The sequence below is a fragment of the Falco rusticolus genome, chromosome 12 (assembly GCF_015220075.1).
Source record: "Falco rusticolus isolate bFalRus1 chromosome 12, bFalRus1.pri, whole genome shotgun sequence".
NCBI lineage: Eukaryota > Metazoa > Chordata > Aves > Falconiformes > Falconidae > Falco > Falco rusticolus.
Window position 1 is genome coordinate 8,984,739 of NC_051198.1, and position 25,917 is coordinate 9,010,655.

The following is a 25,917-nucleotide window of genomic DNA, read 5'->3' on the forward strand; positions in this document are numbered from 1 at the left end:
TGTATTGATAGTCATCTACTGACTGAGTGATAAAAAGAAATATGCTCTTATTATGTGTACAGATTTGGTATTTCATAAATGTAAGTACTCAGTCTCCATTCATTTTATCTTTATTGATTCCAAGCATTATTGTTTCATACAGAGGATACACAGTAAGGTGTCCATGAGCCTTGCAAATGTGAAGTCTTCACAGAAGAACCAGATCTAATTATTATTTTTATGCTCCTGGTCTCGCAGCAGTATCACTAAGCTGATTACTGCTGGGCTCTAGGTTATATAACGCTGCAGTGCTATGCTCAACATTAATAGCTGGTTCTCTTCTTCCTTACCAGCTCCGCACACTCTCTCCTGTTCCTTTTCTTTGGAGGAAATCCAGATGCATTGGTTGTATCCTCATCAAGAACCTGAAAAACAAAATAAGCTGCTGGGGCCAGGAGATGCCCTGTGTTGTGTCTTGGAGTCTGAGGCCGAGTGATTGATTACATTTGTTCGCATCTAACTTGGCTTTGTCATCGGCAAATACGATAAACTCAATACTGAGCCCATTTTCTGTGTTAGGCTACTGATGTCCCTGGCGCTCAGCCAGCCTTCCCCTGCAGAGCTTCTGGGTCACTGGATCACTTTTGTCCTACTTGTGGTTCCACCCAAGTCAGTGCTATTATGCCAGGAGGCATTTTTTTCCCGGCAAAACAAGGAGCTCCTGTCCCAGCCCCTCTGCTCTTTGGAAAAGCCACGTTCTACTCAGCGTCTGCACAGTGTCTTCAAAAAGTGAGATACCTTTTATAATCCTTACAGGTACCATTGTAACTTTTGTTTTTTCTAACTCAGAACAATCTGGGTTCTTCTTGTAATAGCTTGCCTCATGGATTTTATGGATCTGATACCATGAGGCAGCAAGCAATCTCTGGCAGAGTTTGGACAAAAACGCTGATTCTCTTAGGCCGGGAGATACTGACATAATTGAACAGTGCTTGCTTTATTTTCTTTCCTCAGCTGTGATGCTCTTCTGGGAAAATGTTCATTGGAATCCATTTTATTTGTTTTGGAACACGAGCTTTTATTGGAATAATTCCCTTGATTGCTATAGGAAGAGGATTTGTGTTTGGGCTATTTATTTTCTGAAAAGAGGAAGGAAAACCTCGATGTTAAATTTTCACTTCCCTGTTTCCAGACTTAACTGTATTCATATCTCATAAATCTCAAGGGTCTTTCCCCAAGTTGTAGAAAAAAATTTTCATAAGCTTTTTTTTATCTGACAACCAACTAGCTAAAATGATTATTTTTGTAAAGGAAAAAAATATTTGTAAGACTTCGACTAATTTTATTTCTGATAGTGCAGTCACAGAGTGACAGGAGCAGAATCTACTTTTTCATATTTGAAATACTGAGTCAGGGCAAAAATATTTTATTGCGCCAAATTATTTTGTTTAGAAAACAAAGAGTTTAATTTTGTTTCAACATTTCTGGTTGGAACCTTTGTAAGATTTTTGTTTCATTATCGGTTTTGACTGTTTTTTCAGTTTCATTCTTTCCAAATGAATGTGCTATTTCCAGACATCCGTAGGTCTGACTCCAGTTCCCACAATGTGAAAAGTATGTTGCATGCATGGAAAAATAGCTAGTGGGGGACAACATTTGAAACAAGCATCTGACTGTCAGCCAGGGTTACAGCCTTCTGCTCATAGAAATGGGTAACTCGCTGCTCACTTCACCGCTCTTAATTGTCTCTAAATGGCTAAGAACAAACTTAGAGGCAGCAGTGCTACTGTGAGGGCTTGAGCTTCTCACAGCTGTACAACGCTGTCATGCTGGTTAACTCCAGCAAGCCTCCACCGGGTCTTTGGTCCATGGCCATTTTGAAAAATTGAAGCAATGAGGCTTGGCACAAGCTAAATGCTTCTACCGCTAATTCACCGAACAATGCCAATTCGCTGCACATCTGCATCAAAAGTTTTGGGGTTTTTTTAGTCCTGTTTGGATGTTGGTCTATGAAGCCATTGTTACCCAAAACTGCCTGAAGAGTTTATCACAAACAGATCCAGGGGAGCTCAACTCATCCTGCCTTTGCTAAAACCATCTAAGGAGGCTGAGATTTCCCTCAGTCAGAGCATACTTAGCAGCTGCTTAAACCCTGTTCTGAGGAGGTGGTGGGGGCTAAGTGATGCATTCTTCCAAAGGAGGAAGTATTTTATTTTTTATTCATAGGCTGTAATTTACTGAAAATAATAAACCCCCAGTAGTTAACTTGAGACATACAGAAGATGAGGTATAAATATTTTTTCAGCAGCAGGAAGCTACTTGGAGAAAAACCTGGAAAAGGGGATAATAAATGATTGGGTTTGGTTAGTTAGCTCTAAGAAAGAAAACTTTTTTCTGAAAAAAAAAGTGGGGTTTTGTTTCAATTCAAAGCTGCCATATGCAGACTTAGTGGAACTCAAGAGTTTAATTATGAATGTTTTCACTTTCATGTGTCAGTGAGGTTTGGAAGAAAGTTTGAGTGTATTGAAGAAGTGCAAATTCCGGATTGAGATTGGAAGGTATGAAAAAGGACATTGCTGCTAGGAGTATGAGTCAAACTGACGTCTGCTGGTGCCCTGACGTTCTGTGGAATACTGAACATTTTTGCTTAGAGAAAGGACGTGTTTCTGTAAAGACAGCTGTTTACCTGAGAATGTTTTTTGTCAGAAAAATCTACCCATCGAGGTTTTCTTATTAGCACTGTACTTGAGAAGTGTGCACAAGGTGAATTACCTACCTGACTTGCAAACAATTAATAATTCAGTGTAAACCAGAAAGTCAAATCTTCCCAAATACTTGCTATCTGCCTACAAAATAGATGACAGTGAGAAGGGGACTGCTTTGGTGACTTAATACTTGCAGATCTCCCACTGAAATGATCTGTCTGTTCATCAGAATTTGTGGTCTTTTACAGTATGTAACGAAGTAATCTTTGCAGGTTTCAAAGCATGTTTCAAATACGGATTATGCCCATTTCACAAATGCTGGAAATGAAGAGAGTGGGGACTTTAAATTTTCTAAATGCTCATACAGCAAAGCATAGCAGAAGTAGGAGTAGATTCTAGATGACCAATCTACTGTTCTGGAAGGGGGAGGAAAAAGAAAAAAAAAAAAAAAAAGAAGAGGTTGGATTACAGCCATTTGTGGTCTTTACAGCACCTGGGCAATAAGAAAACTGAGATGAGAACAGTGGGGAAAAAATAAAAACCAAGAGATTAGCGCAGATCCTCTGAAGCCTGAAAGACTTAGGCAAAGGACGGTAACCTTAAACTGTAATTACTGTTGTCATTTAGTGCTTCCACATGCATGATCTGGAAGCTCAGGGGAAATTACTGTGCTAGAGGCTATCTAAGCATAAAATAATAACAGAATTGCATGGAGGCATTTGTCCCTGAATATAATCCAGTACTAGTTGCCCTGCCTCTGCTCCTATCCTTCCTTCTCTATGGCTCGTTCCAGCTTTTCCCAGGATGGCACTTCTTCGACCTGGGTAACAGCAGCAGCAGATGGAGAAAATACATTTACCTCTCTAGTGTTGACAGAGATTTGAGTGGGAGGTCTTTGTGCTCAGGAGACTGTGAGCTAAGTAACATTTTTTCATTACCTATTTCATTCTTTGCTGTCCAATAAGCAACTAATTTTTTGCAGAAACTATGCACAAGTTATTTGACTGAACATGCTGCAGTTTAGAATATACAGGTTTATATACAGTGTTTCCCAGAAGGTAAAATCCAACACTCCTCTGTGTTTGCATTTTCAGATGGAAAGAAGCAGAAAGTCAGGGAATTTTGTGTCTTTGTGCTAGTTTAGACCTACTTTAGATGATGGTACTGACCCCAAATGTGTGTTGATTGGCTGGGGAAGGTATGGTTTGCCAGATGTATCTGTGATTTTTTACCACTTAGGGTTATGTAGGTGTTTCACAGGTTTTATTATAATATTTGCTCATGGAAATGGGAGCTCTCTTGAATCTCTGCACGTAGGAAGCAGACATTTAGCTTCTTTCAGTTCTCCTGCCCTAACTGCCAGGAGCAGCGGTAGTACAGCAGGACAAGGCATCTTCTTAGCTCTGATCCCAAACTGCAGCACTGCCTCCAGGCTGAGGTTCTGTCTCCATGTGCATTACCCTCTGGTGAAGATGTAGAATGAAATGATAAATAGTTTTTGTCACCTTCGTGAGGTGATTTGAAACCTCTTTTAATGTTTTGCCTGATTGAAACAGCAGCTATCTACCGCCCCTGACTAGAGGAACTACTGATTTTGTTGAAAGACAGGATGAATTATTTTCTTGAGATTTATGTGAGTTTTTTGGTCAAGCCCTGAGGTAAATTGAGATAGGACATATTAAGGGGGAATAGGAGAGAACTTTTCTCGGTTCTGCCTTTATTTTTTGTTGTGATGGTTGACAACAGGAAAAAAATTTGTTTTCTTTTCAGCCATGTTTTCCATAAGGGCCTCAGATGAGTTTGTACTGGGCAATGCAAGTAGCTTTCCAGGACTCTGTTTTCATAACAGATCTCAAGGAAAAACAAACAAAGTAGCCATCTGCTTCCTTCATCCCTGACCAAACCGTGACCTCAGTTACAGGCTTGTGTAAGGTACAAGGAGCTTGTGCTTTCTTCCTCTCTAAATGGTGCTGCTTTGCGCGTTACGATAAAGGGAAGAAAAATTCTCCTGGACAGTTTTTATCACCTGTAGGCACCTGTGGAGAAAGAGGGAACCTGGCCTAAATGGGAGGGAGAAGAAGCGTATGAAGGGACAACACATGTCTCAGGTGAGGCTAACACTGGGATTTTTGCAGTATTTCTGTGCAGTTGGTCATGGGTGCTTATGTTGACTCCTCCACAAGCTCCAAGATGGAAATGCTGGAGAGAAGTGACCTGTGAGCCACCACTTCTGAGGTGCACCAGCAGCGCACCTACATCAGGAGGTCTGCAGGTCATGTCTGTGTGCTGTTGCTGCTTGAAGAGCCTGAACATACTAATTCATGAGGCTCTGCATGCTGCTCCGGCTTTGTAGCATGCACCTTCTGAGCATCCCTGCTTACTCGTACCCCCTCAGTATCTCAGCGTCTTTTCCTCACCAGTGGGTTGCATATTTGGTTACTTCTTTGGAAATAGGCATTCTACCCTGAAGCAAAGAATAATAACTCGTCCTCACAAGTTCAGCCCCACAAGTCCGAACTTGAGATCAACCGGAGGGAGGCTTTTAACAGGATTTCTCCTCCCAGGGATGGTGTTAAACACAAGAGATAGACATTTCTCCAATATGCAGCAGTGAAGATCTGAAGTAGTATCACTGAAATGAATGGAGTGAGTCTGTATTTACCCTTGGACAAGAGGAGGTGGCACCTGGGTCTTTGGACTTCTGAAGAATTGAATCTCAGCCAAGAAGCTTATACCAAATGTATACTGTTCTTCCACTGTGGTGGTTTCACCTGATGTTTTTCTCAGTGGTGTTCCTTAGTTTAAGTATTCCTGCCTCCTTTGTCCTCAATGTTTGTTCTTCTGACATAATTTCTATTATTTTGTTGTTGTTGTTGCAGGATTAGCTGGTGTTGGGATAGGGCGTATGACTGCATTTTGAAAACTTGTTTCTAATCTAGAGCATTTTCCTGATCTCATTTGCATTTCAGTCCAGTGTGGCACGTGGTAAGGTGCTGGCCCTTCCTGAAAGGGGAGTGAGGAACAACAAGGGGCACTACCCAGTAGAAAGGATGGTGATTTTCAGTCCTTTTCAGGGGCCTCAGGGGGTTTTTCCCCTATTTTTTGTTCGTATTTCCCCATTTTGGAGAATAATGTTGTTACTTTCCGTGTCATAAAATGACATTTTGAGTCAAGACTTTGGCAGCTTCGTCCCTTACATAATTCTGGTGTATCTCTGGCAGCGCTTCATGGTTTGTCATTTTCCTTCGTAATGGTCATTCGTAGGTACAGCTCACCTTGCTCTTAAAGGAAAGGTCCAGAACAAAGGACATCATCTCTGACGTCATTGTGTTGTCAACAGCTTGCCAAGTCCATGATTCTGTCATTTGGCACTAGATGTTCTGCATTCTTCAGACTGCAGTGACCCAAGACATGTGGAACTTTATATCCCCAGTCTAGGCAGCTGTTCAAACTGCCATAAAGTCAATCCTTCTGCTGTAATAGTTTATTTCCCCAGATCTCTCTTTTGTTACTCTGTGAAGTACTGGTAGTCTCAAGCCACTTCTTCAGTGCTTGCTGTAACACAGGTTAGTGCTGGCTTTTTGGAAATATGAAGAGCCCCTAAATGTGTGTGCAGCAGGCACTGTTAGTATTAACCAGAGATCCATCACTTTTCATACCAAAGAAATGTAATTTCATGGGGGAAGCTTTTCCATTAAATTTTAATTCTGTGAAAACCATAATATGAATTGGGTCTCAAAGTCTGGACACAAAGAACGATTTCCATAGAATTTGCATGCATCATTTTTGATTGCCTGTTTTGTGAAGCCTGAGCAAAGGATTTTCTTCCATGGCATGCTAAATATTTGTCTCAGTGGAAATAAACTAGGAAGAGCAAGAAGTATGTAATGAGGACAGCAGTTTACAGGAGTATATGGAAAACTTCGGTGATAAGCAGAAGCATATTTAGGGTTTAGTCTTTCTCAGTCCCTTGGGGTACACCTCCCTTTCAATGAGTGTGAATAGAGAGGTCCCTATTAATATTAATGCAAGTTATGTATGTGTGCTGGAAGGAAAATATACCCCAAAGTCTAATTATTTTATGCTAATAACTGAACTGAAAAGATACTCCCTCATTCCTGGCCAAAAACGCAGCAATAGTTCAAAGAATTTGCAGCAGGATGATCATGTTATTACTTCATTTAAGCCAGTCTGTGCTCTGACCCAGTGGGGACAAGGGAAAATTCTGGCACCAAATCCCTGCCAGTGCAAATCCAACTCTGATTATAATGAGTTTTGTAGTCTTTGGGGGCCATTTTTAATAGCTCTCAGCAGTGGCTAAATAGAGGGGATTGTGACAAATCAGAATCAGTTGGATATCTCAGTCCCTTGAAATCAAGGCATAAACCCCTTTGTTTCTAAGATTTTTGAAAACAATTTTAATTGTGCAGATGTGCTTTGGAGAGAGGCTTGGCCAGCAGCCAGTGGGACAGGCTGCTGGAGAACATGGGCAGGGATGTAAAAAGCATCTCTGCTAAGGGGGCTGTTGAGAAGATCCATAAAGAATATTCAGACCAGGCTTCTGTGCCTCATACTGCCCTGTCTCTGTGAGAAGCTAAGGAGAGTTTCGGCTAGGATAAACTCTGAGTGTATTAATACTTGTCTCAGTTTCACAGGTTTTTCCGTCTCTGTTATTTTGCGGTGTGCTCTGTTATGCTGGGGCCGACTCTGTGCCCCAGCAGGACGTCTCTTCCCTGCTTTGTTGACCCCACCACTGCACAGTGTTAGGTCTGCCTACAGTCTCCTGCCAGATGGTGATCTCTCTGCCAAATCACTGTGTCCTGGTGACTTTCTTGACAAGAGCAGAGCTGTAGACTTTGCCTGGGGGAATGTGTGTTTGATACACTTCTCAAGCTGGGTGCTAGGCAGGTCGGGAGTTCAGGGGCAGAAGGGGGAGGTTTCTGCCACTTGATGGCAGCCAGATTCTGGGAAAAGTGCCCTGATGGAGACCTCTCTGCCTTGGCCATGCTCTCTGCCACTGTGCTGGGTACCAGCAACTCTGCAACTGTGCTCTCTGTGGGCTCCAAGGCAGGAACTGAAGATGTTTAACTAAAGGATTCTGACGTACAACATGTCTTGACAAGGATCAAGGTCAGTCCTTTGAAAGTATCAAAATAAAAACTGATTTGGGTAAAGACCAGAACAGTAAGACATTGGCTGTTTCTTCCCTTTTTGCAAACTGACCTCTTACTTCCCGGCTTCTCCTATCTTTCCTCTTCATACAGAAATCGTTCTCTAGAAACAGTTTTGTTTTGATGCTTCCTCTGTGGCAGATGGCCTGTCCCTGGCAGCTCTACACCACTAACCCAGTGCAGTACAGCAGTGATACATAAACCTCTGCTGATTTTATTAACGTGCTCTGTGACAGGGATCCATAAACCTCTGAATCTAGGAGCTGAAGAACTGCAATTGCAACCTTTACAGTGCACGGCCCAATCAATACAGATCATCAGTCGCTTCCTGGGCTGGGAAAGGCATGCATGGGAGCAAGCTCCCTTGTCTTTTCTGTCCAGTGTATTTATGGTAATAGAATAAAGTGGTAGCTGTGCTATAAACAACTACTCTGCTGTTGGGTGCATAAGCAGATCTGTGAATGTGAGCAGCAGCATAATTGCAGTTTTCCCTCTGTCATAAGGTTGGCTTCTGTTTTGTGTCTGGCTTCTAGTTATGAAATTTCCTGAGAGAAGACGTTGTACAGCCCATGTAATTCCCAGCAGGCAGCACTTTAGGAAGATCAGTGGTTTGCAATTCTGTATCTCATCCCCACTGAGATAGCAACAGAGCTCTGAAGGCGTTAAAAATGGAAAAGAAAGGCTCACTAATATATCACTGCTGCTCATGTGGACCTTGAAGTTTAAGTATTACAGGTTTGAAATATTAGAATAAGCTTAGACTTTTTGGCAGTTGTTGCTATGTCACTCCAGGCAAGCAGCTTTGTAAAAATAGGCTTTGTTTTTTATTAAGGCTAAATGGGCCTTCTGCAGATGTCGTTACCACCTGGCTGGGGAGGTGTTGACAGCAGCGGGCAGCAATCAGTGGTAGCAGCCTGCTGCATGGTGCTGCGGGGACCTGAGTCAGAACAGCGATCGCGGGAGCTGCCGGGGAAAGAGTAAGTGGGCATTTGGGACAGCTGCCTCTGTCTGCGTGGAGGGGCTCCCTTCCATGTTGACTGAAACAGATGCCTCTTCAGGAGGTATTTGCCCCGATTCAAACTGCATTGTTTGCTCACAGAGCAGAAGAAGCAGGGAAAGGAAAAACTGTTTCTAGCAATGACAGTGCTGAAGAGGGAACAAAAGAGAATAGTTGTATTCTCTAGGACCCTGACAGGGTTGCAGTTGGGAAAAAGAAATCAAAAAGCACTCTTGCCCTTTCTGAACCCAGGTTTGAGAGAGCCTGGATTCTGTATGGTGGAGCCAACCATTTGTTCGCTGTCACCCCCATGAGTTCAGGTTTTGAGGGGGGACCCACAGCTAGTTTTAAGTAATGGTTTTAATTCAGACTTTGTTAAATGAATTTAAATGAAATTGATTTTCAGCTCGGTTCATGCACTGCATGTAGGGCAACAGCACTGACATTAGTCTGCCTGCTTTCCCTCCTAGTGCCATGATACAATTTTTATTTTGGGAAGCTGCTCTTCAGCTGAGATCCTGGCAACAATTTTGTATGAAAATGTTTCACCACCACTGAGTCCAGTAGAGCCCATCTGCTCAGAAGGGCCATAAACAGCAGAGGAGCCTGAAGTAAACTTTTACTTTAAGCCCCACTGCATGAGAGGAACCTCAAATAGCTCCTACCACAGTTACCGTGACTGAATGCTGTCACTGGGCTTGCGGGGCAGTTATATAAAAATGGTTTGGGTTTTTGACTTGGTGTTTAGAAAAGGAGTACTCATAGAAAGCAAAATAAATCACAGGGCAACATGCAGCTTTTCAACGAGTCTGACATTGTGGTGTATTTGCTGTTAACATGAGAAGAGGATGAACCATGCCAGCAATTCCACGAGAGAAAATGTGCATTATATTTTTCCAAGCAGATGTTTCATGGCGAATGATGAGCTATTAGATGAAATTTGAGTGGGAAGGAGGCTGTGGAGAATGAAGTGAAAGTATGATGAGTTATAGCACAGGTCAGAAGCCAGCTTTTAGGTGCAGAATCACTTTGGAGACCAGGGGGATCTATTTTCAGCACATGCTGCAGACTGACTTTGAGGTCTCAATCCCCTGCTGATTCAGTTTCTCTAAATGATGATGCATACTTACACAGGCATATAACAAGGCACGTCTAGTCTGTGCATATGGAGTACGTCTATGTCTGTAAAGCAAAATGGCATCTTTAGAAAGGTAATACATGAAGTGAGGTAAAGCTGCTACAAATGATGCTTTATGACTGAAAATGTGTTCGGGCATTAGTAGGCAAATCCACGTGTTTACAAGAAGTCTCTTATGCATCAGGGTGAGTCAAGGGTGTGCTTCAACAAAGATAGTAACTTTACCTGGCAGTTGAGTCTTCCCATACAAACCAAACTGAACAGATTTTTTCCCAAAGTGATATTTTCTGACAGTCCCCACTTATCTGGAGACTTTCTTCATGAAATAAATTAACTAATAATCAACAGAGTTAGAGGAATCTTTAGCCTGTGAGCACTCCTGTTCTCTTGGGATGTATCAGATATTCATTGCTTGTGTGGAAGCAGCAACCATACTCATGGAATCTTTAAAAAGGTGGTTATATAAAGGTGGACTCTGTAGTACCTCTCTCCTTGTAGGACCAGTGAGCTATTGTGGAGCAGGAGGAAAGTCCTTTGCTGGAAGTCTGCCCAGGAATATAAGAAATGATCCAAAGATATAAATGAACAAATGACGATAAAGAGTAAATTATTAAATTAAAAGATTCAGCATCATCTGAGCACCTCTTTTCTTTGTATTGCACAGATATAAGCAAAAGCTAGTCTCAATGCCAAAAGGTTTGCAGTCTTAAAGATGAACTGGGCCTGATTCCCATTTGAACAAAACCCCTTTTATACCACAGAGAGGTTGCAAATGTAACGTAGACCTACTTTGAATATCATCTCAAAGCTTGATGGTGGCCTTTGTAATAATGAAAAGCACTCCATGAAAAGACTTCTACTGTGGAAGAAGAAGAAAATGGTGGGTTTTTTCCTAACATGATGTTTTAAGAAAGGCGTATCTGCAGTACTTGGCAAAGGGATGTAAAAGAAGAGAAAAGTGTGACTTGTAGCAACCAATTTTGCAGCTAAGAAGGGAGGATCTGCAGTCAATAGTGCTCTACGTACACGGAGCCCAATTTTGTTTTCTGTCACCAGGCATGCTGCTGTTTACACCTGCACTGAGAGGTGGTTATTCTGATTAATTTGAAAGACTGATCATTTTTGTGGCCCAATGTAACTGGTGAGACAGCAAAGTGTGAAATTTACCCACAAGCTGCTGATAAAGTGTCCCTGTGGTTTGCAGCCTCTCCAGATCCACTGGAGAGACCAATGCCTGCAGTTATAGCCCATCACTGGGAAATTTCTTTCTTAACAGAGGTCTTTGATTTTGTAACTGTAGTGACTGTCCTGCTGTCTTGCAATAAGACATTGTTTGAAATGTGAATTACTTTTACTTTTCTGTTGTTACATACCAGAAATTGTAATGTCAGCTTCTCCATGTAGAATAAGCAGTTTTTCATTCCTTTTGGAAACATCTTAAGATTTCAGAAATGCTCCTGCTCTCCTGTTGGCTTGTTTAAGCAGTGAAAAAATTGGAAATAAGAACGGAGTTCCTAGAATAGCTAGCACCTGTGATAGTGTAGATCCTGGTACAGCCCTCATGCCAAACTGAGGAGAGAGCAGAGGTGTGAAGCAGTTTGCTTGTTCTTGAGGCAGTGCGCTGCATATCAAGATATACAGGGCTTATTTTGCTGTCTCAGTCTTTCCCCTTAATAAATTCTATCCCAGAACAAAAAAACTTTGTCAAAGAGGGCATGATCCTATGAAAATTTCTGTTTTACTAGATTGGCATTTCCATTGCAGACCATCCCTACTCAGCATTCATTTTACATTGCAGCCTAAACAACTCACATTTCAAAGTAGCAGCTAGAGCAGCGCTATTGATTGCTTAGCTGAGCAGGTTGAATGTGATCTGCAGCCTCCTCTTACACATTGATTCCTTCTCTCTTTACTCACTGCTTCCTGAATGTCACTGAACTGTGAGAGGCCTGCTAAATGGACAAAAATATTGATTTCTTTTCCCTTTCTTTTATTTTTGAAAGCTCCTTATTTACCAAGCACTGAACTAATATCAGGAAAACAAAAGGTCACAAAACAAGGTAGAGGCAAGTCAGTTCTTGCATACTTTTTTGTAAAATATGAACTTGGTTGAAACACAAGTTCTTTAAATTGCATTTCCATCAAGAAAGGTTAATTGCCTGAGGGGAACCTTTGAGTTCAGCCTGTTCACCTTCATATTTTATTGTTGTTTGATTGATATGGAACTTCTGGGGCAGTTTCCTAAATGGCCATACCTCTAATGTTTTAATTTGCAGTGGGTTTTGCAGAGAAAGTTAGTAAGCAGCCCAAACTACCCCGTGATTTGCTGTGCAAGGCAATCAGTGACAGTTTTGTCACACTTTAATGGTGCAGTATTTTGTCCCTGTTTTGTTCTACTGGAAGTGTGACACTTCGCAATACCATGTCCAGAGAAAGGGGGTGGGAAGTTCAAAGAGCACAAGGTGGAGTCAAGTAAAACTGAGAAGACATCCCAAGAGGGATGCCTGGGGACAGTGTAAGTATCCAGAGGCTTTAGTATCTGCTTATGGTCTATATAAACCTAGAAGTGTTTGGGCAGGTAAATGGGGCTGGTTAGAGAAAGTAGAAAACTAGAACTGGTCCAGAACATCTAAGCGTAATAAACAAAAAAACCCCCAGCAGGTCCTTGATATCCAACACTGTTTCAACTAGTAACAAAAGAAAGAAGTAACAGCAAGTTAGAGACATGGTAAGAACAATGAAAAATGGATGTATTTTACAGTTGACATTACTTCACCTAGAAATCAAAGCAATTCTTATGCTGTCTGTGTTTGTCATTATGAAAATAGCCATTTAAAAATGTATAAAGCAAGAGTGATAAAAGTATTTTGATGGAAAGACGTGTTTTTACTTCAATGAAATCTTTCAAATTGAAAAAGAAGAAAAGTCTTCCTCTGTCCTTTGCTTAGAAATGGCAGCAAAGGTTGTGTTGATAAGCTTTGTAGTTTCAAAGGACTTGTGCTTAAACAGCTGCTACATCTTTGTGGTAGCGGCTCTAACTGCACCTACCAAGGAGTGGCAAGATAGCTCGGGGAAGGAGTCCCTGTACGGCGGCCAGTCACCAGTGGTGTTCCCCAGGGCCCAGTACTGGGGCCAGTTCTGTTTATCGCTGATGAGGGGATCGAGCGCACCCTCAGCCAGTTCCCAGCTGCACCAGGCTGGGGGAGCGCTGACCTGCTGGGGGGCAGGAGGCTCTGCAGGGGGGTCTGGGCAGGCCGGGCCGATGGGGTGAGGTTCCACAGGGCTCAGTGCCGGGCCCTGCCCGAGGGTCACACCAGCCCCCCGCAGCTGCAGGCTGGGGCAGGGGCTGGGAACTGCCCGGCGGGGAAGGGCCCTCAGCACTGGTGGGGCCACATCTCGCACCCTGGGGTGTTTCAGGCCCCTCACTGCAGGGGGGACGCTGAGGGGCTGGAGCGTGTCCAGAGCCGGGCAGGGGCTGGGGACGGGGCTGGAGCACCAGGCTCACGGGGGGCGGCTGAGGGACCTGGGGGGGGTTGGCCTGGAGAGGACTTGGGGGACCTTATCGCTCTCTGCAGCTCCTGACAGGGGGGTCGGTCCCTTCTCCCAGGTGATGAGGGACAGGACAGGAGGGAACAGCCTCAAGTTGCACCAGGGGAGGTTTCGATGGGATATTCAGAAAAATTTCTTCACTGAAAGGGTGGTGAAGCATTGGAGCAGGCTGCCCAGGAAAATGGTTGAGTGACCATCCCTGGAGGTACTTAAAAAACATGCGTAGATGTGGTGCTTAGGGGACATGGTTTAGTAATGGACTTGGTAGTCCTGGTTTAATGGTTGGACTTGATGATCTCAAAGGTCTTTTCCAACCTAAATGATTCTATTACAAATGCAGGCGATCAGTTTCCAACTTCTTTAGTCACCTTCAGGAACAGACCTGTATTGACCCTGAAGCTTTAGAGTAAGAAGAACCACTGCTTCCTTTGGCTGGTCATCTCACTGCTATGTTGGTTTTCTGGTTTGGGTTTGTTTGTTTTGTTTTTGTTTTAAAGCCATGCCTATTAGATGTCATCAGTGGGACTGCATGTTGCCTCTGGAATTTGGTCCAAATTCTCCTGTCCTGAAGTTCTTGATTCTTCAGGTTGGAGTTCCATGTACTGTTCCACTTTTGTGCACCCGCTGGTATAATTCAGTAAATCTGTCATTTATGCTTAGTATAACAGAGCCATTTAACTGCAGGAGCTCACCAGTACAATTAACCCTGTTCTGTCAAAATGAGGGGCTGATTATTTTGGCATTCATAGGAGCATAGAGCACAGTTAGTGCTGCGGTTTCTGGCCCTCCCTGAGCAGTATTGCAGTCAATTGATTATTCTGTTGATTTGTTCTGCATCAGTATCCTGCTGGTTTATTATTATCCAAGTGACTTTATGCGCCATGCATAAGTACAAGTATATTAAAAATCAATACTTGAACCTTTTTTCCTTATGAAGATCTTATTGTCCATAGGCTACCTTCGTTCATACATGACCTTTATTCTCATTACAACACAGCTAATAACTTTTGCATGATTTAGTCACATGCTAATAAAGTAGATGCTCAGATTTTGCTCTCTACTTAATCCTGTATCCTGATGAAAAAGGAATAAATGAATTAAGAATGAAATAAACAAAAGGCTGTTAATGCTGATAAATAAGCCTGATTTTGAGACAGTAAAATTCATACTATTTTAGTAAGAAAATCTCATTCCATCGCTAGGTTCTAATAAGTATCATGCTTCACAGGCTCAAATAATTTAGAGATGCAATTATCAGAACCCTGAGTCTTATGAATATGATCTTTCCTGCTTCAGGTAGAGAAAAAAGTATTTAAAAGATGGTGTGAGGTTGCATTGTGCATTGGATTGAGGGCTGGAGTCAAGGTTTGAAGTTGACACAGGCATATGGGATTATGGCTGTTACAAGATCAGAACGTTTTCCAATGATTTTCTACCGTTGCGCATGCAAAGCTGTTCTCTCCTGTGTGTGTTTGTGAAACATACTAGCTGCGACATGACACTTAATGCATTCATATTACTGATGTCATGGGACAGCCTCATCTCCTGTAAGGAGAAAATGAAGATAAAAGCAGAATCAGATGTGATCCCTCTCCTGATCCAGACTAGATATGAAAGCACAAGTTCCCAGCTCTAGAAAACACCATTTTTCTGCTGTAGATATCCAATTGGCAAGAAGACTAGGATTCTCCGAGTCAGCTATCTGCAGCCCTAAATGGGCGGTTCTCCACTCAAATCATTGGATTTCCATTATCATTTTCAAAGTTTGTTCTGTTGGGCTTTTTTTCTGGAATATATGGATGTTGTCTGCTCGTGGGATCATTGCCTTCTAGATACGTTTTCATCAGGAGAAAGGCGAGATCTTACATTCAGGCTGAGATCCTCATACAAGGCAACTGAATAGAGGCAATTTATAGCTTACCTAAGTGAGAAACTACCACAGTCTTACCCAAAGCTTTCAACTTATTTCATGACAGAAATGCTCAACCTTTTCTGGATGCTTGTGAGCTGATGGTTATGAGTTACCAAAGGGAAAAAACCCTTAATTCTGTAGTGAAAAAGAAGCCTCTGAATTTACATTTGTGGCTAGTTAACATCCTGTACTCCTTTTCTCCATGTGAACTATTCAGAAAACAGCCTACAGAGTGATTTTAGTTCAGAGAGGGTTATAACTCCTCGAGGGGTATATTTCCTTGTCTCAGGAAATTATAATATAATGTAATATAATACAATACAAAAAATAAATTGTGTTTTGTTGTGAAGATGGAACAAATCAGACAAATGAGATGATCCTGAAGCGGGAAAGCAGCCTGTGCTATTTCTGCAAATTGCTCCCTCACTTCCTCCAGGTTGTCTTAAAGAAAAGCCAGGGCTCCGCAGCATTGCTTTTTAATTAGCAGAAATCCTTTTGTACTAAATCCTAATTCAGTGCCTTAATGCAGCATGTCCTGCAGAGCCAGCAAGCTTGCGTGGGAGCGCAAACGCATGAAATCTTTTTCTCTGGCATCCCTCTAAGTGAGGGTTGGCTTCTGTTCATAATTATTTTCTGTGGTGACAGCTCAGGGTTTGTAGTCGCAAGCAGAGAGGCAGGGGTGGTAACGGAGGAAAGCATAATGACAGGTGATTGCTCTGTTGTCTCCATGGCATCACTGAGCCTTATCTTAGAGGTATCAAACAGTATGCTTATACCTTTCTTCACTCTGTACAGGTACCTGGCACCACTAAGTACACCTAGCGTGGGTCCTGCTTAATCAGTGTTCTCCTTCCAGCTTATTTTGTATCAGTTTTTTTCTTTATTTTCAATTTGCTCCGCTTTTAATGAACCTGCGCAAGTAACAGAAACATACATATAAATGAAAGCACCAATCAATTCAGTATTTTATCATTTGGTAAAGCACCCACCAGTTCAGTATTATATCATTTGGTACCTTTAGGAGTTAGAATTCATGCAAGTAGAATTTTAGGCACGTTTGACACTGCCTTTTCAGGGCACACTGCTCCATCCTGCTCACTATGAATTGGTATTCAGTTTTCAGGGTTATAGTGAAGCAATATAGCTGTGAGGAAAATAGCTTTTAGCCCCCATCAGTTAGATCCCAGTTTCATCTGAGCCTTAGGCACCTCACTGAGCACTGTATTTTGAGGCTTCTGCTTTAATTAACGGAGACAGAAGGACACCTCCAAGAATGACTCAACTGACCTAAGATCTGATTTAGCCTTTGAATGAATTTCTCCTCTGTTGATTTTCACTGACACTGTATGAATTACTGTGACACAGCAGTATGACTCCTGTATGTGTATTCTTAATCAGAAATGCCAAAGCCACATGTCTAGAAGTGGTTCTCTGAGTTATTAGATTTATTTAATAACCATGCATTTTTTTCAAGAAAATGCCAAGGAAATGTTGGTGGTATTACTGCCTTCTTGCAGCACACCTCAAGGTGTGCTTAGTTTATGGTTTTAAGCATTTCTCCTTGATCAAGGCTAGATTTTTTTAACATTTTTTTCTTTTTAATTAAATGCTGGGACTCTTCATGCTGTCTTCATTCCAAGTGTTAGGCTAAAGAATACAAAAAGAGCATGCCAAACTTGACAGCACTTCTGCAAGGTCTGAGAATATGTTAGCAGATATTATAACTCCAATTACAACCATTCAGTGGTCTCGTTTAGGAGTGCTCTTTTATGTGGGTACAAATAACATGATTATGGTCTGACATGTGTAGTTCCTGCCTCCAAGTATATTTGTGTGTCTGACTTTTCTGATTTTTTACAGTGCTTACTTAAATGTTTCTATGGATTTGCTCTTCATAAAGAAAAAGATCTCTAAAAAAACCTATAGCTATTTGTGTTTCATAACCAGCATTTTCATATCTTATACTTCAGCCAGTGTGGTCAGCTTAGTGGCTTTTTTGCCATGTAGTTTTTCTTGCCAGTATATTTATTTATCACTTATTTCAGGGATTTTCCTTGCAGTAAAGTAGATCACTTTACAAGACGTGTTTTTTGAGAACCTCAGGAGTATGCCGAAAGCACACAACACCAGATTTTTTTTCTCCCAGCAAATCTGTTTGGCAGGAAAGGCTATGTAATACTCTGAAAATGCCCTGGAGAAAAATCTGAAAAAGTAAAAGCGTGGTTGAGACCTGCATCCTCATGTTATCAAATGCCAGCAGCTTGAAACAGTGACATACTGGCAATTAGTTAAATAATTCTGGCTTCTATTAACAACAATGTTTTGATTTTGCTGGCAGTGGAAAAGTAATGTATGGCAAGAAGATCCATGATAATAATGATGCCTGGATAGGGGCTCTTTCTTATGCAGATAGGTGGGAGCCTGAAACATGTTCAAGCTGTAGCCTTCCTCCAGGCAGGACACTTGTGGGTGTCTCTGCCCCACATAGCCATTGTAGTAGTCCTGGAGCTCTCTACCTCTTTGCAAATTTTCACTGAAATCAGTTACCGGTTTAGAAGTTGCAAATGAATGACACAGATACAAACAGTGTGATTTCATAAGCCTTACCTCTCGTGAAAGCAAGGCTAAAAAAGTCTTTGTATAAGTAGTTAAGGATGTTGAGCTGAAGATGTAAAAATTAACCTTTCCAGGTACGAAAAGCTGTGCAACAGGAAGGCTTCAGCAGAAGGAAGCGAGGATACAGAGACATCAATGACATTGACATCAACATGAATGATCCTTTATTTACCAAGCAATGGTACCTGGTAAGTTTTGAAAGAAAATCACAGTAATCGTAACTAAATAATTGGCATTCAAGCCATTCTGTGCTGTTGCAATGTTTTGCAAGAGTTCTTCCCCTGTATGTCACAAAAACTTGGGAATGGACCCAAGGCTCGGTCCTATTGTTTTTAACTGTACCTCTTTTATGCTGGGAGGACCCAGCACATTTCAAGAGCTAAATTTCATTTCAGTCAACGGAAAGATCCTTAGAAGGCTTGAAAGAGAACTGTATTGGTGTCCTGTGGGCATTCCTGGTGTGCTGATGTGACCCCTAAAACTGCATATGAATCATGTCTTTGAGCTGTTGCCAGGTAAAATACTGTTATAGAATTTCAAAAAAAGTTCTAGTGTATTGGCTAGAAAAAGTTGAGGTTTTTCTTTTCTTAAGGAAATCTGAACTCTAATTTATTTTCTTCTGTCAGAAGCAGAACAGCTGAAAACTGATGAATTTTAGCTTAAGCTAATGTCAAAAGAAATTAATATTTTGTTAAATTGTTTCATTTTTAATGTGTCATATTTTGTAGGGAGAAGTCTTCAATCTCAAAAGAAAAATTAAACTTTTACATAGAAGTAGCCAAAATCATTTTTTCTATTAAAAAATTTGATAATGTTGGCTAGTTTTTAATGTTGCAACCTGTTTATGATTAAATACTTAGTCAATGTACTGCCTTGTTAAGTTAAGAAAGGTCTTTTTGCTTAAGAGTAGTGTTTGTTATTCTCTTTCCTTTTAATCTGTTTCTTATCTTTTATGACTCTATCTGACATGGCTGACTATTAGGGTTTTTTTCCGCTCTAAGGCGACAAGAGTTTTCAGATGAATGAAGGCCCATTAGCATAGATGGGGCTTCGTTCTTAATGAGATGATAAACTAAAGTGTGGATTAACTCACTTCTTTCTGGTACTTCTATCAAAATATTGCAGTGATAAAAATGACATTTTTATGAAGCTATAAATTTTTGAGATTATAAAGTACACTAAAATGTGTTTTGAAGTGAGATGTGTCTGACACAAAATTGAAAAATTTTGCATCAGGAGCAGCAAAAGCTGTATTACTTTTCTCCTGGAACTTGAGAAATTTGTGAATGAGGTTGGGGAACATGAGTAATGCCTGATGAAACAGGGGATTGCCTGTACTGCAGAACCATAGAATCACACACACACAAGGTTGGAAAGGACTCTTGAAGTTCATCTAGTGAACTTTCCTGCTTAAAGAAGGGCCCACTTGGTTATCAAAGATGTTGTTTCTGGTACTAAACCCAGTGGTCATGAACATTGATCTGTCCTTTCAAGAGTAAAAGTATTTCCTGCTCGTAAAAAGTCTTATGTAAAATCTATTGATCTAACTTTTTCTGGATTGACCCACTGCCCTGACGGGCTTAAGTAGGAGTCTTATAAAATCTTATAAACCACAAAGAAGTGAATTTACCCAGAGTTGTTTTTTTAGTTTGTTTTGGTTTAGGTTTTTTTACCGCTGCATTATTGCAGTAGATATGATTATGTACAGATGTGCACTCCAAAGCAAATGGGATATATTTTCCATACCAAAAGATACATGCAGAGACATAAAGCAAAATTCAGCGGCTGTGGAAATGTATCTGTCAAGTAAAAGAGAGTATTCTTCTTTTTCACTAATGTATTAGATTAACACTGGCCAAGCAGATGGGACTCCTGGACTTGACCTTAACGTAGCTGAAGCGTGGGAGCTGGGATACACAGGGAAGGGAGTAACCATAGGAATTATGGATGATGGTAAGTGAAGACTGAGTGCTAATTTAATATTTTTAAAGTCGCTTTTTCCATATAATCAAAGTAAAAAAAAAAAAAAAGAAAAGATTAAAAAGTAATAATGGATTGCTTATAGTGGCAAGACTACCAGCCTCCGTAAAGACTTTGAGATCTTCAGGGAAAATACATTATAAAGACTTCACTAGGGGTACTGTAGCATGGATAACCAAGCTTTAAAAATAGTTTGCAGTTATCACTCAGATATCTTCCAGGGCACACCATAATGGCCATTAAGCCAAAGGAGAGACTCCCCTTGACTTCTGTAGGCACTGACTGGGGAATGTAATTGCTGTGCAAAAACTATTTAAGAAAACATTTTCTGGGTTACGTTATTCTCAAAGTCATACTTGACAGCTGAAATAATTAAACACTTTGATTCTGAATGTCAATAAAGACCTGCATATTAAATATATTACTAATTTGAGGTTAAGTTCAGAGAAGAAAAAGATAAAAGGTACGGTTGAAGTCACAGCTGTTCTCATGGGTTCTTTGCTGAAGTACAGGAATTCTGTGCAGTCTCTCAGCACTTTTCTTTGGGCTACATTTTTTTGAATGTTTTCCTTTTATGGTGACTGAATAATATTAAAAACAAGTAAGTAAAATGTCTGGATCCATGAATGTTTTCTAGAGTCAGCTGAGATCTGTCCTCACTTAATTCTGTTCCTCATCTGCTTATTCCCAAGGCAGGGTTTTTGTGGAAGTCTTTAAGAAAGGAGACTCAGACATCTGCATGTTGAAGAGAGATCAATCACATGAGACATGACCTCTTACATGATGTCATGTGAAAACTCAATTTCCCTGATCCCAGAGACAGGACTTGGCTTTCAGAATAGCTAGGCCTGACTGTGATGGGTATGATGGCAAACTATTTGAGCTTCAGGTCAAATAAAGCTGTTGGCCCATCAGGTACAGCTTTTGGAGAAGGGGTTAATTTGCCTTATATTCACTTCCAGTAACTGTGGAAGAGAGCACTTGAATACCATGATTCTTTGTTGAGATTTTTGCTGCCCATCTGGACATTGTTGTCAGATGCTGTCCATCTGGCCGTTTAGATCAGTAAGGCTCTCCACAGATACAAGGGTGTTTTCATGCAAATCTAGTGCTAAGGACCCTGAATAATGGGAGGTATTCATTTCATCAGAATAACCAGCATAACAGCATCCTCCTTGGAGATAAAATTGAGCATGTAATACTGTGGTGGTTGGTGACGTGGGATAGAGTAATGATCAAAATGTAATATGAGATTGGTGGCCATTTCTTTGTATGTTTTAACTGGTCAGCTTATCCCATCCGAGTGTAGATCTGCAGCTTCTGTTACACCATCCACTGGGATTTGTGTATTTGCCATATGTAGAAAGATACCATGCATTAGAATGAGTATGTTCCACACCACTGCACTGTGATAATCTTTAGCACACTACCAAGGTGTGCTGCCTGTGCTCAGAGATTTGCTAAAATGGTCTAATCTAACATTAGAAGTTCTTTCATATACATAATCCAAAATATTTGCCTTAGTTATCTGCCCAAGTCTAGATTAGGTAATTTTCTGTCTACTTAGATGACAGTTTTCAGTGGTTAAAAATACTCCATCCTGTACTGATCCACTGCTTACTGATCTTGTTAGTTTTGGTGTGCTTTGAGTTGCAAAGATAAATTGTGATTTAAATTAACCTTAATAAGTAAATATCATCTAGTCTACAAAACAGGTCAATAAATTTTGTCACTGAGCTTACCTTTTCAATCGGCACCTAGATTTTAACATAAATGATTGAAAATTCTGAGCTGGGACTGCACCAGAAATGGTACACCAGTTTAAAGGTCCACATTTAAAAGCTGGAATCTCACTTCAATCAGTTGCATAATTTGCCTTGATCATTTTCCTATTGTTGCAAAGTTTTCTTGTCTTGTTCTGTGATCATAGAAAATCCTATTTGAAACTCTTAACCTTTGCTTTCTGTTCTGTCATTATCTTATTGCAGGAATTGATTATCTGCATCCTGATCTTGCATCAAATTACGTAAGTACATGCTGACCTTTTCTGTAAAATGTGGATTTTCTTATTGTTATAGTCCCTCTGCTACAAAATTTTAAGTAATGAGTGGAACAACAGTACAGCTGAACTGCTAATCTTACAGATGATAAATTACACACTGAAAGAAGCAGACTAAAAAGGGGACTGCCTGTGCAGGGAATGGAAAGGTGACAAGGCTTTTTGCGGAGGAATGACAGTGCTGCCTCACATTAAATAAGCCGCAGCTTGCACTACTGGATTTAGGACAGGAATGAGTAACCTGGGAATCGGCTTTAAATCCTGCTATTAAGATGCATAATTCACCTGTCACTTGGAGGGCCATGGAGCTGTGGGCTGTGGCAAGGCACGTATTAGCCTTTGAAACCTCCAGGAACAGCTTAATTCCTTTGTAACAGGTGATTTGATCCAGTGCTTCGAAGCGTGTGCAGGGCAGATTGTGTATTCTCAGCACATGCTGTGTCCATTGATTATTCCTCAAACCTCCCTCAGGCTTCAGACCTTCAGACTAGAGGATTTTTATCTTTCTTTATTCTTCCAGGCTCTCCCCAGCCCCACTGACGGTAGCACTCCTGTCCCCAAGCATCTACAAGGGCTCCCAGCACTGATGCACTGTAGGCTGCCTTAGTGGTACGCTGCCCTCACGCTGTGCTTGCAGGCTGGTGGGCAGCAGGCTCAGGAAGCTGTGGCTCCTTGCCAGGGGGGGTTGCAGTGTCTCTGCTTTAGGTCTTGCTATTCTCCTGCAGGCAGTGGCTTCCTGAGGGAAGCCCAGGCTTCTTCAGCTGAGCAACGTGGTTTAGTTTGCAGTGGCAATTTGATTAAAAGAAGACAAAGACAACTGGAAATTTTGGTTAAAACATGAGCCGTTCAGAGAGAGCAGCTCCAAAATGACAAAGAGTAAAACAGTTATTTCTACATACTTGCAATGTGGAAAATAATAACACGCAGGATGAAAATCTGTTTGTTGTTGCAAATAGCAAAGCGCATTTGGTAGAGAATAAATGGATAAAGAAGGCATTTACTTTGGGCAAGAAGTTTGGGAAATAGCTGACCACAGACGTAAAGAGCAGGACAGCCAGTTTCACTCTTTGTGAACTGGTGTAATAACTAGATAGCAGCTAATTAAACCCTGTCCCCTGGCTGCAAAATTCTCTCCCAAGAGTAACTCAGTAGGCTGTTCCCATAAATTGATACAAATAAAGAAGTTTGTACAAGGAAGTTTGTACAAGGCAGTAATTTTCTTTGCAGGAATTGTGCTCCGTGTGCATGTTCTAGCATATGATTTGGGTAAAGCACGCGCTCTTCACTCACTTTTCAGCAGCAGGTGTGGAAAGAGTATGTGGGAATATTCTGGTTCTGAAAATCATGTTTTGAACTAACAAGCAAAAAAGTCTGTACACTGTATCTGATACAATAGCAAATTGTTCTGTTGTCAACAGTGAACCTAGGATCATGCCCAGAAACTAAAAGTAAGTGTCTCAGCAATGCAGTGTTTTCTCTTTTAATTCTAAAAATGTTTTGTGTTTGAGGGGTTAAATGCTTGTCAGGCTTAGCAGAAATGTATTGTTTTTAGAGTGGCAATAGTATTCTGGACATTAATGGAAAATGACACAGAGAATGACAGTGCACAGATACGATGCAAGGAAACCAGAAAATACTAGAGGTGGAGAGAAGTCTGAGAGTTCAGAAAAGAAACACTGGGATGAAAACTGGAGAAGAGCTGTCTGGGTACGGGAACAACAAACATTTCATGGCAGTCAAGAGAGGCTTGTGAGAAGACTGATCTTGAGATGAGAATCTGAAAAGGTTTGTGTAGGAATGACTTTGTCCAGGCAAGGAGTGGTCCAGTAGTGGGGCAATGATCAGGCTGTGGAGGGACAAAGAAAGATTGTCTGGCCAATGCAGAGCGCAGAATTGGGCATGGCTTGTGCAGGGCAGATCAATAGTCAGACACAGGAGAAAAGACTGAGGAGCAAGTGGCTGGTAAGACAGTCTTTAAAGGACCAGCAGAAACCCCATCTGAAAGATCATAGTCTTAAAGGACATATCTCCCCAATGCTTTTAATACAGAAATACTAAATATGAGCTATCACATGAAATCTGTGGTTCTAGGCTACCACAGCACAGAGGGGAAAAAAGGGGGGGAAAAAAAAAAAGAAGCTCGAGTTTGCGTAGTTTGTCTGTATTGCCTAACGTTCACTTTTAATCCTGTGCTGAATATACCAGAGGACACAGCAAGGAAATGTGCTGGTAAATTAACACATTATATGCAAGGTAACTGGTAAAAGGGTAAACTTTGTAACCAGTTAGAGGTGCTGGCACTTCCTCACACAGAGCCAGCTGCAGTTGCTGTGTCTGAGAGATGACTGCCTGAAGGGCAAGGTTGGCTCTTGCTCCTGCTGCTAAAATCCGCCATCTCCTCCCGTGCCCAGGTACAGAACAGCAGTTGCAGGGCTTGCTTCACCTGGACTTTGCCTCTCCTCCTCTCGCTACAAGGCTGGGCAGGCATCCTTGAGTCCTAGGAGGTCCTGCTCTAACAGCATCTTCTGTGTCTCAGAGAATACGGGGGCCTTTTTTCCCAGTAGGTAGTAATTTGGGCATGAACTAAGGACAAGGACTTAAATTCAACTGAAGGAAAAATCAGTTAGATGTAAAAATGCAACGCTACGAGTCTCAAGGAACGAGTTGTTAACTCAGTTTGAGCTGGCATAGCAATTGCAGTCACCTTTGTACAATTCCTACACTACACGTTTGGTGTTTCACGACACTTGCACCTCGGAGCAGCTTTCTTTTAAGTTATATTGTTTATTTTTAGGAAATTAAAACTTTACAGATTGTGTTTCTCAAGAGTGTGAATCCTGCATACCCTGGCAATGTCTGTGCAACTTGCTTGAAAATTGGGAGCAATTAGAAAGTCTCTCAAAGGTGGTGTCTTTGGCACTTGAGCATTTTCAAGTATAAAAACTTGGCATTGGTTACTCAGTTTAATTTGGCTTTTATGTTTTTGATTTTCTGGGTTTCTTCCTTGAATAGATTAATGGGTGTTAGCACTTAGACAAAATGGAGGGTCAGGGAAGAGAAAAAGAGCTTTCTAAAGAAAAAAATAATTTGTATTTTCTCCTACAAATTGCTGAGCTATGACCTATCATATGGAGTGCACTTCTATCCATATTTTACTTTGCAGTTTCTGAGCTTTACTACTTAAATCATCTATTTCTCTTTTTAATGCATTTATATATGTGGAAAGGAGTGTTCTTGCTCAGTCTGGATGGACTGCTTTCTCAGCACCCCCTCCCAGCTTGCTGCAGTATAGCTGCTTGCTTTTCTGGGATCAGGGGGTTATGGCAAAGCTGGAATTTTCCATTCTGCACCGTGAATGCAGAGAGACTCATTGTCAAACAATCAATATTTTCTTCCAAGCCTTGGAAACCCTGCAGAGGTTCAGCCTTCAGGAAATTATTTTTTTCCCCACAAAGAGAACCCTTCATTATGAACTGATAATTAAAAAGCTGAAGCCTAGTGTACTCCATGGTTTTCTTTCAACTCAGACTGTGCATACAAAGCCACCGATTTTCAGGACTGACTCCTGCAAGATACGGCATCTGAGAAAGAAAAGTGAAGTAACAAGGGCTGCGTATTAGATATATCTAATAAAAGAGGAGAACAGCAGCTGGGGTGTGTGTGTGTGCGTGTGTGTGTATACATTACAAATCTCAGTGCATCGTTTTAAAGAAAAATTTTAGAGAGCAAATGGAGCTTTGTTGTGCCACAAACAGAAACATAAGCTGATCTCTCTCTCTTACCAGTTTGTATTGTGGTACTTCTATACTTG

The 25,917-nt window shown here is 41.2% G+C and overlaps 1 protein-coding gene across 1 annotated transcript in view; it reads left to right on the forward strand.

The window, feature by feature from the left end:
* PCSK2 (proprotein convertase subtilisin/kexin type 2) overlaps window positions 1-25,917 on the forward strand; it is a 107,568-nt gene that overhangs the window by 35,387 nt on the left and 46,264 nt on the right. Inside the window, exons 3-5 of the mRNA XM_037405791.1 lie at window positions 18,142-18,255; window positions 19,912-20,020; window positions 22,036-22,073. Coding sequence (XP_037261688.1) covers window positions 18,142-18,255; window positions 19,912-20,020; window positions 22,036-22,073 — 261 coding nt within the window. The remainder of the gene's footprint in view (window positions 1-18,141; window positions 18,256-19,911; window positions 20,021-22,035; window positions 22,074-25,917) is intronic.